Source organism: Leptopilina heterotoma, unplaced genomic scaffold (assembly GCF_015476425.1).
Source record: "Leptopilina heterotoma isolate Lh14 unplaced genomic scaffold, ASM1547642v1 Lhet_38, whole genome shotgun sequence".
NCBI lineage: Eukaryota > Metazoa > Arthropoda > Insecta > Hymenoptera > Figitidae > Leptopilina > Leptopilina heterotoma.
The window spans coordinates 2,638,935-2,654,199 of record NW_025111054.1 but is presented as its reverse complement, the minus strand read 5'-3'; the positions used below and the strand labels follow the sequence as shown (position 1 = coordinate 2,654,199).

The window sequence follows — 15,265 nt, the reverse complement described above, 5'->3', positions numbered from 1 at the left end:
GGCATGAAATATTGCCACATTATTGAGCTCAACTTTTGTACTATTTAGAAATGAAAATTATTCAAAACTCACGAACTATATTGTATGGTAAACTATGAAATATTTTGTAATTAATGATAATAATTTCTATAATGTTTTTAAAGGTGAAGTTCTCACCCCCACAGTAGCTACACTTGCAACAACATTGACATTGCTGCAAGTTAAGATACTGTAAGTGCATGGATAAATATATATTAAATTTAATTTTGGAAATTTCAACTTAAATATTCTATAATATTCTAAAATGTTCTAATATACATATAGTTTGTCTAAAACTTCTATCATATTCTTCACAGCATGTCAATAACCGTTCTCATAATGAAAGATTTTTTAGAAATCATGTTAAAAATAATAAAATTACCTCAAAAATATTCAGCAAGATTTCGTATTATTTTTTCTGTAGTGTTATGGAAAATTGAAATTAAATTTGTAACACTTGACATAAAATCGATAAGGCACTCAAATGCGCCGATTAAAACCCATTAGGGTAAAAATGTTTCCTTAAATTATCTATACTTGTTTGTTAATTTTAGATTTACGTTTAAAATGTCTAATATCCATTCCTGATAAAAATTATAAAATTTCTGGATTTCTATATATTTTTCACGCTTTTAAACCTTATACTCTAATTTAATAAACTTGAATGCTCGCTTGAATGTATTTTAAATAATGTTTTTAAAAAACGTTTAACACTTTGCTTTAAAATAAATTATACACATACCGTAAAAGTAAATTACTTTGAATAAAAAATTACTTTAATGAAAAAACAAATTTTGTTGGAATAAGGTAGGAAGGAAGAGGACAGGAATTAAATGCTAAAAGTTTCGCAAAAAATTGTTCGCAAGCCTTTGACGTTTTCGAGAAAGAAAGCAATAAAAAGTAACGAAACGAGAGGAAAAAACAGTGGTACTCGAGAGGAGCGCACTTTTATTACACGGAAATGCACACACGGTACATATGCGAAGCCAGTACAGAGAGTCTCACGGTCGATAAAAATCACCGCAGCTGTTACTTGGGGCTCGCGGGCAAACACGAGACCAACGCAAAACTAACGCCTGTAGGGCAAAGATATTTACATCTCATTTATTTGTTGCCCCAGTCTTTAAACTTGTTACACGGAAAATTTCCTTTTGAACCCTGCTGTCCAACGTGAATTGCATCTGTCCAATGAGGAACTAAAATATATATATCTTGAGTGACTGCAGATTAACGAGGTTCTTGCGAGAGTTTACAAATTTTTTTCACAAACGTGACACATTATTTTTATTCATTTTGAAATTAATTATTTTTGCACAAAAGCATACCAAGATTGTTTTATAAATAGTAATAAACTTCTTGACAGAGAAATTTTATAGAAAAACTATCGTAAAAATACTTTCTAAATAACACTATACAGCTAAAAGTTTATGGTTGAAAATTCTCTTTGAGCTGTCATAGGGAAATTGAAGTAAAGAAGTTATACGTTAGTCTTCTGTATTATTGGTATTGCCATACTAATGACAAAAATATTGTCCGTGTCGCAACTATATATATAAGTAACATACAAATAGATGCAATAATTTTTAAGGATATGACAGTTATAATGGAGTGCAATTTAATAACATAAAATCTAGGATGATGACGAGAGATTAGATTTTTCTATAATTTCTACCTACTCATAGTAGAATTTTGATGAATTTATGAAAGAAATTTTAAATTTAAATACGGTGGGTTAGGGACATGATCTTCAAAAATTCGTTTTTTTTTGCATTTTTTGAAAGTAGCATATCTCGAACATATTCCCAGAAAACTTCAAGTAAATGCAATGAATATTTTTTCAGAATCAGAATTCCAGACATCAAATATCAAAGAGATCTGTGATCCTTGAATTATCCTAACTTTCCTGAACCAATGGTTATCCCTAGAACATCCATATAAGATATTTTAAATATCTAAATGTTGATAGGGATAAAACTAGAGAATTAAAGACATAATAAACTGCAGCCTGATGAAAGGTTTAATTAATTTTTTTTATAAATAATAAAAAATAAACTAGAACATTTTTTCTTGGAAATCAGTCAGTAAATTTTCGAAGACCATTATTTTGATTATCTTCAATAACAAAAAAATTCCATCGATGAGGTCCGTGATAAATTATTAAACTGATGAAATTTTCTTATTTGATTGATTTTAGATGATTCAGTAAAAATTTGTGATGGGTCACCGCAAAGAAAAATACTTATGTCTCAAAATTTTTTTACATATATTCCCGTTTCTTAAAATTTTTGTAGAAATTTTCTTAATTACAATATTATTTTAATAAAATTTAAAGTTTTTCAAAAATAAAGGAAAAAAATGTAAATAAATTCTATTTGTCAATTACAAATTTTAATTGAAAATGAAAATTTTTTTATTTTTAGAAAATAAAGGAAAAAATTGAAAAAAAATGTTCTGTTACATTTATTTACGAATTTCTTTATTTGTAAGATTATTCGAAAACATCAATAACTTTTTTTTTAAATAAAAATTTAATTATTATCATTTTTCCATAGGAATTAAGATTTTAAAAAATTTCAAATTTACACCTTTTTGAAATTAACCAACATTAAAAATATTATATCAAAAAAAAAAAAAAAGTTTTTTTTTTACAAAAACTTAATTAAAAATATTGTTATAAAACATGAAGATATCGATTACTCCGAGTCTTTGACTCGGAGCGATCCATTTCTTCATTTTTTATAATAATTAAAGATGATCGAAAGATAAAATAATTATTTTATATTATAAAAATATTGTTATTATAACTTCTCCAAAATTATTTTTATATTCAATTATTATCTAAAATTTTAAATAATATTCATTTTTAAATTAATTTAAAAAAAAAATTCTACGAGAATTCAATTATTTAAATACGAAAATAAATAATTTGTTAAATAATTGAATTTTTCTCAAAATTGAATTTTCATAATCAATTTTATCAAAAAACTTTTAAATAATTGAATTCTTTTGACAAATTTTATTAAAATTTTTTAGAATAGTTAAATTTTTTAAGTAATTTGATTAAAATTGTATTAAAAATAATTTAAATTATGCGATGAGTTATATTATTTATGAAAATAATTGAATTATTGAAAAGAAACTTATAAAAAATTTGTAAATAATTGAATTCCTGTGAAATTTTTAATATTTATGAAAATAATTAAATGTTTGCGTACAATTTTTTTATGTAATATTAAATTTTTTTGGGTAATTTTATTAAAATAGTATAGATACTTATTGAAAATCATTGAAATGAGAAAAATTTTTGAATATAATTGAATTTTGAAGAAGAATTTTTTATCTATAAAGATAACAATTGAGATTTGGTCCAGATTTTTTTGTAAATTTTGAAAATAATTGAATTTGTGAAATAATTTGTAACTTTTTCAAAATTCAATTTTTTTAGTGTTTTTAACTAAAATTCTTCTACAAATCCACAATTTTTAATAATTAGTTAAATATGTATTGACAAATTTAACTAATTTTAGAAGATTTTGAATTATTAAAATTTTTCAAAAATTTAAGTTCTTTAAAATTTTTAATTAAATTCATTTAAAAATTCTTCTATAAATCTATCATTTTTAATCATAAATTAACTATATATTGATAAATTTAATTAATTTTAAAAGATTTTGAATTATTAAAAGTTTTTTAAAATTTAAGTTCTTTATAATTTCTAATTATAAATTCATTCAAAATTGAAATTTTATAAAATTTCAAATTGAAACCGTTTGAACTTCATTTATTTATGAAAATTGTAAACGTAACTCTTTGAAAATTGAATTAATTTTGAAATATTTGAGTAAAATTATTCATTTAATAATTTATAAGTCATTATTTTATGATAGTTGTTCAAGATTTAAGTTATTTAAAGAGAAATTATTGTCAGAAATTGAAAAAATTGAATGTTTTGAATTATAATTTGTGGTTATTTTACAATTTATGAGGCAAACAAATAAAAATTTAGAATTTTCTTATGAATTCTAAAAATTTAATTTTTTCAGTACTTTTAATAAAAATCCCTGACTTTTCTCTGAATTCCCTGTGTCAGAATTGATGATTATTATAGTTATAATAATAATAATAAAATTATATTCCAATTCATATTTTATTATTATGAAAATAAATTTGAATTACAAATTTTTACGTTTATTTTCAAAGTTGCTAATTTCATTCAAAATTTTATTTAAAAAAGTGAGTAAAAAGTTAACCACGCGCGAATTATTATTAATAATAATAATTATTATTAATTATTATTATTATAATTATTAATTATTATTAATTAATTAATAAAAATTAATTAACATCAGCGTCTCAATAAACATTTAAAATATACAAAATTATCTTTTTCAGAATAAAAAAGTCAATAGTTTAATAACCACAACAAACTTTGTTTTAAATTAAAGACTTAAAAACATCCCTTTAATTAAATTGTCTAAAAATAATTATCATTTAAAATAGAATAGGCTTGTTAAAAATCACATCTATGATGTAGCCATTTAAGACTTTCGTTGTACACACAATCAACTATCATTAAATCCAAGGGTGTAGAGAAAGCAATAATTTTATTGGAAACCACATCTTGCATTTTACAACCAAGGAATGCAAACTACTTTGGACATGTGCCAGAAGGTCCTGCCCATTGAGATGTTATATGGCTAAGAACCTCTTCGCAAACTCTAATGCTCTATTTCTTTTAAAATTAGTTTTAAGACTATTTTTCCGCCACAAATGACTTGGACTGAATTTTTAAAAAGATTTTAACCAAAGTAATAGAATACAAGGGTAATAACATTCTTGTAAAATCAAAAAATACGATAATAAAGGTTTCAACATAAAAGAGAATTATAATAGTAATAATTTTAAAATATTCAATTTTCAATCATATAGTCGGTCAGGAAGTGAGTCTAATTATGTATTCAATTATATTTTTTAAAAGAGAAAAGCTTTGATACGATGCATTGTTTTATATGAATAGTATTGGGTACATTTAATACTTTGGTACATTATACATACATTCCTTTTATTTCTCCAAACATTTTTCATTTTATACTGCACAGTCTATCAGACTCTGCGAGTCGTGTTCATTTGTTAACCACATAAAAAGTCTCAATTGTAATACTATCGCTCAAGAAATCTTTCTATTTGTTTTTCCCTTCTCTTGGACTCAGCTTTATGGTTTCTCGTATCGTTTCGCGACAAGATTATTATGGTCTAAAAAAGGATAATTTCCAGTGAGGCTTTTTACCCTCATCAAAGATATTCTATGCAGTACAGCATTGCTAATCCGAGTTAAGTGGTCGTTACGTCCTGGAAAGAAGAAAATGGAAAGATGTCAGAGGGATTCTTTCCAATTTTTGCGCGAATCTTTACTGCCACTACTTTATCAAAATTTAAATAGATGTTTCATGTATAAATTATAACTTGAACTTTTTTGCCATTTTATAGTAAGCCATAAATTTATCTTCAAAACATATAAAGAAGTTATTTCCGCAATAACAATTATTTGAAATATTTTAATTCAAAGGAAATTTTTTATCCAATAAATGCGTTAATGAGTAATTATGTGTAAATCATAAATATTTGCATATAAAATTATTTGCACTAACTCATTAAAACTAATTATTTTCACTATCTCCTTTTTTAAATTAAGTACAAGTACAACTTTTTTTGAGAATTCCGATTTTCTTTGCAGCAGGTGATATTCAGGGTTTCCACAGGTCAGGGAAAAGTCAGGGATTTTTATTAAAAGTACTGGAGAAAATCAAATTTTTGAAATTCATAAGAAAATTCTGAATTTTTGTTTCTTTTTCTTTGCCCCATAAACTATGAAACAACCACGAATTCTATACAAAACCATTAAAATTTTTTTCTATATCTTACCAAAATAAATTTTTTAATATTATTTAATTATTTCAAAAGTTTTAATGCAATTATCTAAATAAATAACAAAATTCTTCACAAAAATTCAGTTATTTTTAGTAATTAAAAAAAATTCTTTACAAAATTCAATTATTTTTATAAATAACAATATTCATCACAAGAATAAAATTTCATTTAGAAATTCAATTATTTTCATCGCAGAATTTCAAATATTTTTAAAACAATTTATATTAAATTCTCCCAAAAAATTCTGTAATTTAAAAAAAAATGTTATAACATTCGTCAAAAGTATTCAATTTTTTTTCAGAAACGTTGTTTTCAAATTTTTTTCTTTATAAGAATTCAATTATTTTCTTAAATAATAAAATTCTTCGTAAAAATTCAATTATTTTTAAAGAATTGAATAAAATTTCGTGAAAGAATTCAATTATTTCTATAAATTTTTAATAAATTTAAAAATTTAATTCAATTTCTGCAAAGAATTATATTTTTTATGAAAATAATTGAATTCTTTCGAAAATGTTATTAAAATCAAATTGAAAATAATTAAATTTCTTCAAAGACTTTTATTATTTATAACAAGAATTGAATTTTTGATCAATTTTTAAATAAATTCCTCGAAAAATGCAATTATTCTTAAAAATGTTATTAAAACTTGACGAAAGAATTCAAATTTAAGAAACATTCAATTATTCAATAAAATAATAAAATTCGTCAATTATTTCCAAAAAAATTTTAAGTAAATTCTGCAAAAGAATTCAATTATCTTGTTGAATAACAAAATTAAATTAATTATCTCCCCATAAAATCAATTATTTTAAGGAATTTTAATAAAATTCTTTTCCAAAATTCAATTATTTTCATAAAATATCAAAATTTATCACAAAAATTCAATTTTTCAATTAGTAGGTAAAATAAACTTTTTAAACGAATACATTCGGACAAGCAGTTATTTTACCTACTAATTGAAAAAACAACTCGGACGTAAAAGCTTGTTTGAAAATTCAATTTTTCATTACAAATTCTCGTCAATAATTAAATTTTAATAAACATTCAATTATTGAATAAATAATTTATTTTTGTATTTAAATAATTGAATTCTCGCAGAATTTTCAAATAAAAATTGAGTTAAAAATGAATTTTGGTTAAAATTTTAGATAATAATTGAATATTTAAAGCATTGTAGCATGGATTTTTAGAAATAATTGAATTTTGAAAAGGTTTCAAATTCAAATCTTTGGAAATCTAAATTTTTCGTTCTTGATTTTGTCGGCTATTTTTTGAGCCGCTATTTTAAATTTCGAAAAAATTAAAATTTCTAGCAATGCCTAAATGAAAGGTCATATATTTTGGACGCGATATTTTGTCAGTCCAAATTTTTCCTGAAGCGATTTCCAATAAAAAATATAGTTTTAATGAAACAAAAACCAAAAAATTGTGTTTTTTTGTTTAAACAATTTTTGTTTTTGTTTAAACTTTTAATCCTTAAGTCAAAAGTTAAACTTTCTTGCAGATTCTGAAAGAGGAAGAAAAAGTACATAAGAAACACGATGTGCATATTTTTTAGCCCACCATCTTTGAAAATAGTAAGTGCAAATGTGAAGAGAAAAAAACGGACTTTTGGGACTGATAATGGTTTAAGCTGTAGTAATTTTTAGTCATTTAGTGAAATTATAGAAGGAAAAATAAATATCTAAAACTGGATAATATTCTAACATGAAGTAAGAAATAAAGTATTATCTCTCGAAGGGTAAGAATGAAAAGTGTCGATAATGGGATTTCATCAGATATAAAGGAGTGATTGGAGATTGTAAGAAGTAAACGTGGTGATTGCTTCTATACAAAGGCAAATTGAACGTGGAGATGGTGTGTCTGGCTACGACGGGAGTATCGAAACCTGAACCACCGTCAAAGCGAGAAGGTAATAAAACATACAGGAATGCCGCCAAGGCTCGTTTCGTCCATGCCCTTGCAGTTCTACCTGGTTTAACCTACACCTTCAAGGTCAATGCGTCCACCTTCAAGACCTTCGCGATCTTAAACCTAATCCTAGGATTGCTTACATCCTCGTATAACGAATTGATAGCTAATGTTTTTATTGTTACGTTTCAGATATGAAACTGCTGAAGAAATAAACTGTTTATGTTAGTAGAGACCTGCACGATTTTCCTCAAACACAAAAAGGACTTTTCGCCAGATAAATATGGAAAAATATTGATAAGAAATCTAATTTTTCAAAATTTTCTCAAATTCCCTTGAAGCTTGTTATTCGGGTGTTTTCGGGGTCAACATTAAAAATTTTCTTAATCTGACTTCAGATTCGTAATCAGCGACCCCGAAAAACCCAGGGTAACAAGTTTTATGTAAATTTGAGCAATTTTGAGAAAATATCCGCCATATTGGATCCGCCATTTTAAATTTTCAAAATTTTGAAAATCTGACTTCAGATTCGTAATCAGCGACCCCGAAAACCCCCGAGTAACAAGTTTTATGTAAATTTGAGCAATTTTGAAAAAATATCCGCCATATTGGATCCGCCATTTTGAATTTTCAAAATTTTAAAAATCTGACTTCAGATTCGTAATCAACGACCCCAAAAATCCCTGAGTAACAAGTTTCAACAAAATCCAATCGCTGGGTTTCTCGGGGGCACGAAAGGGTTAAGGACATCCTAGGGATAACCAAATTTCCAAATGTGACTAGGAATTCCGTAGGATATCCTTGGATATCCGTTGCTGTTAGGGATTCAATGAAATTGAACAAAGACTTTTGCATTAATATTAGGCTGTATGAATTATTATTATAATTAATATTATTAGGCTATTAAACTAAAATTAATGAGTAATTTTGAAAATTAAAATTTTTCGAAACAGTAGTCAGAAAATTACTTACGGTACTAGCTGAGACATCAGGTGTATGTGTAGCACAAATAAATATAAGAAACACCAACGACCTGAAATAAAAAAAAACAGTTTAAAATTTATTTCCCTCATGCAGACTTCGCACTAGACAATTAATTTTAAAAAAGTAGCTTTCAAACTTAAAAAAAGTAGTAAAAAAGTAGCAATCGAAAAATTAAATTTGACAACCAAAAAAACTCGTTTCAAATACTTCACAAAACTTATAAGAATTCCATTCTATATTTTAATTTCCTGACTTTTTCCTAATTTTCATCAAAAGTATTTATCTCTTTCTTATCTTGCTAATAAATTGAATTCCTGCAACAAATTTTATTATTCATGAAAGAATTTAAATATTTATGCAAAAATAATTAAATGACTAATTTTATGCAAATTCTAATTTTAATAATTAAATTTCTGAGAAATTTTTATTATTCATAAAAAAAATTGAATTCTTATGAAGATTTTTTGAAAATTTGTTTCAATAATTGAATTCTGGTTGGAAATTTTATGAAAATAGTAAATATTGAAAATCATTAAATGGCGAAAAGTTTTTAAAAATAAATTAAATTTTACAAAGAATTCTATTAAAATTTTGAAAAATAATTATTGAATGTCTGTGTGGCATTTTATTAAATTTTTTTGAAAATAATTGAATTCCGAAAAAGCATTTTATTATTTATGAAAATAATTGAATTTTTGGGACCGATTTTATTAGAATTTTTTAAAATAATATTGAATTTTCAAGGAAAAATTTAATACTTGTAAAAATAATTATATTTTTGTGCTGAATATTGACATTTATGAAAATAATATTGAATTTTGTTAAAATGCCTCAAAATAATTGAATTCCTGAGAAGAATTTTATTATTTATAAAAAAAATTCAATTTTTACGAAGATTTTTAGAAATAATTTTTTAAATAATTGATGTTTGGTTGGAAATTTTATGTAAATAGTAAATATTAAAAATCATTGAATTGCGAAAAGTTTTTAAAAATAAATTAAATTTTACAAAGAACTCTATTAAAATTTTGGACAATAATTATTGAATGTCTGTGTAGCATTTTATTAAATTTTTTTGAAAATAATTAAATTCCTAAAAAGTATTTTATTATTTATAAAAATAATTTAATTCTTGCGAACGATTTTATTAGAATTTTTTTAAATTATTGAATTTCAAAGAAAAAATTTATTACTTTTAAAAATAATTGAATTCTTGTGGCGAATATTGTTATTTATGAAAATAATTGAATTCTTTATAATTAAGAATTTTATAATCATTATTTTAAATAATTAATTTTTTCGAAATATAATAAATACCTATTATATGAAAATTTTATTTTAATTAATTGAATTCTTGTGGAAATTTTATTATTTATGAAAATAATTTAATTTTGGATGTATTATATCAATTTTTTGTTAAATAATTGAATTCTTTTGCGAAATTTTATGAAAATACTATAGATATTGAAAATAATTGAATTTCGAATACTTTTTAAAAATAATATTGAATTGTTTTAAAGAATTTGATTATCATTTTTGAGAATAGTTTTTGGATTTCTAGTATTAGCGAATTTAAAGTAGTGTAAATTCTGAATAAAACAGAAATAGTAGCTTTTAGTGGCTGAAATATAAAAGAAATACCCAAATAAAAGTTAAGCTTATCTTTCAACCCTTTCCTTTAATTTTGTTATTATATAGAAATTTTGTTTCTTTTCTCTTCTCTAAATTTAAAAACCAAAACTAATAAATAATATGGTATATTTATTAAACATGTTTGTTGCATTTCTTTATTGTACGTACTGAATTTCTATATCCATTTTAAAAATTATACTTTTTACAAAAATTTTCAACGTCTCAATAATCATGAAGTTTATATAAAGAAATAAAAAAAATGAAATTATCTTTCAGACATTATGTTTATACCTGATGAAAGGGAATCTAAAAGCTGTTGAATGCCTGAATGGATTTTGTTTCTTTTATATTATAGAACGAGGCAATGGATCACCGGGTCAAGCATGACTAACGCACACGTTGCATCAGATAGCAGATTTTATTTTAATATTCCAAAAGTGAACGACTTTTTTTTAGTGTTTCTCGAATTTTTTTTTTGAATACTTTTACAATTTATTTATATAATCTCGTTTGTCTTCAACACTATAAAAACTAAATAATTCTTTTTTTTTATTAAGTTTTTTCTTTTCTTGTCATTTAGAATCTAATATTAAGCGAATATACATTTTTTACAATAATAAATAAATAATTTTCAAAGATGGGTGGGTCGTAAATGGTCTTTACTAGGTATATTGGCACGAAAATGGCGTTATGAGTGTGAGAGTCATTCAGTTTTGGAACCATGCCCATTCTCGAGAGAATTTACTACACAGGACCTGGAACAGTCTATTGCTGAAACTAGAAGGTGTTGTTTGGTTTCATCAGTTGTTATATTTTCCTTATTGTTAAATGTAAAATATTATTCATAGAATTACAAATTTTCAATTTTAATAAATTTTATATTTTTGAGAAAGTAATATTAACGTATTACTTTCTCAAAAATAAAGTAATTGTTTTGATAAAAATTTTCGATTTAAATTTTTTGTTTTAATAAAAAGTAACGAATGACGAATTTAGTTTCGTCTCTATTCGAAGCTAAATTAAAATAAAACTAAATTTAAAAATGAAAAACTGAATTTATTAATTATTTTAATGTAAATCCAAAACAAACGTATGAAAAACTCCATTATTTAGTTTTAAGCAAATAAATCACAACAAAAAATTTAAAGAAATAATATGAGTAAAACCTTTATTTATCATAGCCATCAAAAGTATAAAGTAAACCCGATTTTGCATTACATCTTCAAATATTCTTTTTAGTGATTCAATTTTTAGTTTCGGGTCAAAAAACCTAAATAGAAAGTAAATTTTAAATTTTAGTTTTGTTTCGGCAAAATGGAATACTTTATAACTTATTTGAAATTTAATCTTATTATTATGTAGAAAATAGAGTATTGAGATTTACACGTACAACCACAGACTGTGTGAGAATGACTGGGAATAGAATATCATTCTCGTATCTGATTATAGCTATTAGGAAACATAAACGCCTTTGAGTTAGCTCTTCATTGGCAACAGAGATTCGATAACAATTTAATTGGTTTATCGGTTACTAACATCCTCGTAAACTTTGTGGTTTATCTCTTCAAGTAGAATTTGAATATATTATATATTTAATAATAAATTAAAAGTTAGTATGATATAGTCTATATTCTCTGAATATAAAAATCCGAATTTGCGAAATTTAAACCTTTATAAGAACCTTTTTTCTTTCTCGACTTCATGTCAGCGTTGCAGCGGGGTCATAGTGTTAGGCTTTGGTGCGTCAGGTTGAGGTATCGATCCTCACGAGTGGTAAGAATTATTAAATGTTTGTAAGATTGCGTTTAATTTAAGGCAGTATAAATATAAATTAATTTAAAAATATTATTTTTTCAGTTTTGACAATATTGGGCTAGTATTGTGCCTTGTTGGTTTTCGCACTTGGGCATGTTAAAATAATTTTAAAATATTTAAACTTAAATCATTCTATAGTTATGAATTCTATAATTGTTTTATTAAGTCCTGTGATGTAAATATAATAATTAAGTGGATAGATTTTTTAAAGATGAGATTTCAATTTTCTCTTAGAAAAAAAATTAATAATCACTGACGATTCAGGAATAAGCGATTCTTAAATGAATAAGTAAGTTTCAGCCGTTACATCTTTGATTATAAATATTCAAGAGTGATTTAGCACTCTTCGAAAGTGCTGTAAACTCCCCTCTGCTCTCTCTCTCTCTTTCTTCAGTTATTTTCTCTACAGTGTTAGAAATCAATTAATTATTAATTCACACTTCACTCTTATTTAATTATCATTCAAAATTTGTTAGTAGTATATACATAAGTATTTTAAAATACATTATAGGATTTTTATTTATAAATTAATTTTAATAATTTCTATATAATTTTCATTTTTAATCCCTTTTCTAACATGGATAAAAATTACCAAAATTTTCAAATTTTTCTCTTAAGATCTTAAATAAATATACCTATCGAAAATTGAATTAAATTTTTAGAATTCATCAGCAAATTGAGAATTTTGTATCTTTTTTATTTGCCTCATAAACTAAGAAATTACCATAAATTATAAAACAAAACCTTCAATTTTTTCAATTTCTGAAAATAATTATTTCTTTTTAAATAACTTAAATCTAAAACAACTTTCATAAAATAATGATTTATAAATTATTAAATCTATAATTTTACTTCAATATTTGAAAATTAATTCAATTTTAAAAGAGCTGCGTTTATAATTTTCATAAATAAGTGAACTTCAAACGGTTTCAATTTGAAATTTTATAAAATGTCAATTTTAAATGAATTTAATTCGAAATTAATGAACTTAAATTTTTGAAAAAATTTAATAATTGAAAATCTTCTAAAATTAGCTGAATTTTTCAATATATATTTAATTAATTACTAAAAATAAAGGATTTATAGTAGAATTTTAGTTAAAAACACTAAAAAAATTGATTTTTGAAAAAGTTACAAATGATTGCAGAAATTCAATTACTTTCAAAAGTAATAAAATTCTTATCAAAAAATTCAATTATGTTCAAAATTAATAAAAAAATCTCGACTAAATCCCAATTATTATTTTTATAAATAAAAAAATTCTTCTTCAAAATTCAATTATTTTCAAAATTTTTAATAAAATTCTTGTCAAAATTTCAATTAGTTTCAAAAATTTTCCTCATTTCCATGATTTCCAATATCTATACTATTTTAATAAAATTACCCAAAAGAATTCAATTATTTAAAAACAATTTTAATAAAATTGCACGCAAACATGTAATTATTTTCATAAATAATAAAAATTATTTTTTATAAATATCTTGGCAATAATTCAATTAATTTCATGAATAATAAATTTGTTGATGAATTCGATTATTTTTATAAATAATAAATTAGTTTTAGGAATTTAATTATTTTCATAAATAATAAAACTCATCGCAGAATTTCAATTATTTTTAATTCAATTATTTAAAAATTTTTTGATAAAATTCTTTATGAAAATTCAATTTTAAAAAAACATTCAATTATTTAATAAAATCGTTTATTTTTGTATTTAAATAATTGAATTCTAGTACAATTTTCTTTAGAAAATTGATTTAAAAATGAATTTTAGTTAAAATTTTAGATAGTAATTGAATATGAAAATAATTTTGAAGAAGTTATAATAACAATATTTTTATAATATAAAATAATTATTTTATCTTTCGATCACCTTTAATTATTATAAAAAATGAAGAAATCGATCACTCCGAGTCGAAGACTCGGAATAATCGATATCTTCATGTTTTATAACAATATTTATAAAGTTTCAAAAAGATTTGAATTTGAAATTTTTGTAAATCTTAATTCTTATGAAAAAAAATAATAATAATGAAATATTTATTTAAAAAAGAAGTTATTGCTGTTTCTGAATAATTTTGCAATTAAAAAAATTCGTAAATAAATGTAACAGAACATTTTTTTGAGTAAAATTTTTTCCATTATTTTCTAAAATTCAAAAATTTTTATTTTTATTTAAAATTTGTAATTGACAAATAGAATTTATAAACAGATTGAATGAAAGAATACGGAAAATAAATAAAAATTAATAAATAAATATATTTAAAATATAATAATAATAATAATAATAATAATATATATATAATAAATAAAATAAAAAAAAATAAAGTAAAATATAAATATAATAAAATAAATAATAATTATAATAAATAAATAATAAATAATAATAAATAAAATATAATATATAATATATTTATTTATTTATAAATATATTTAAATAAATAAATATTTGATGTATTAAATTTATTTTTAAATTCTGGAACTAATTCAATTTTCAGTTATTTTAATGAATTAAAATTAATCAACGGATAAGTAAATTATTTTCCCAAAGGGTTGTTGTAGGAGGAGGTGGTTTCTAAGTTCACCTCAATAATTACACCTGATAAACGAGTACGAAAGGAAACGCTCGACTCGTCAATTGATCATTTCTGCTTCATAAAAAAGCCCATTTAAAATCATGATTATAAGTTATCACGTCTTACACGTGTTCAATTAGATTGCAAATTTTGAATTCCACGTTGTAAATTAAAAACTGAATTCCATTTATTATTTTTGTATAAAACCTCCTTTTTTTAATGGATAAATTGAACTAGAATTTCATCATCAATATAAACATCAAAAAAAATTTATTAATTATCAATTGCACTAGTATTAAATAAATCTGTTAAAGATTATTGACTAGAACGTTGTTTTGGATTTTGTGACTACCCTTGGTTTTTTTAAATAATGTTTTTAGAATAAAAAGTTGAAAAAA

The 15,265-nt window shown here is 22.8% G+C and overlaps 1 protein-coding gene across 4 annotated transcripts in view; it reads right to left on the bottom strand.

Annotated features, from left to right (window-relative positions):
- LOC122505899 (papilin) overlaps nucleotides 1–15,265 on the bottom strand; it is a 136,918-nt gene that overhangs the window by 32,255 nt on the left and 89,398 nt on the right. For all 4 annotated transcript variants that reach the window (XM_043617771.1, XM_043617774.1, XM_043617773.1 and 1 more), the window contains exon 2: nucleotides 8,833–8,893. In XM_043617771.1, coding sequence (XP_043473706.1) covers nucleotides 8,833–8,893 — 61 coding nt within the window. The remainder of the gene's footprint in view (nucleotides 1–8,832; nucleotides 8,894–15,265) is intronic.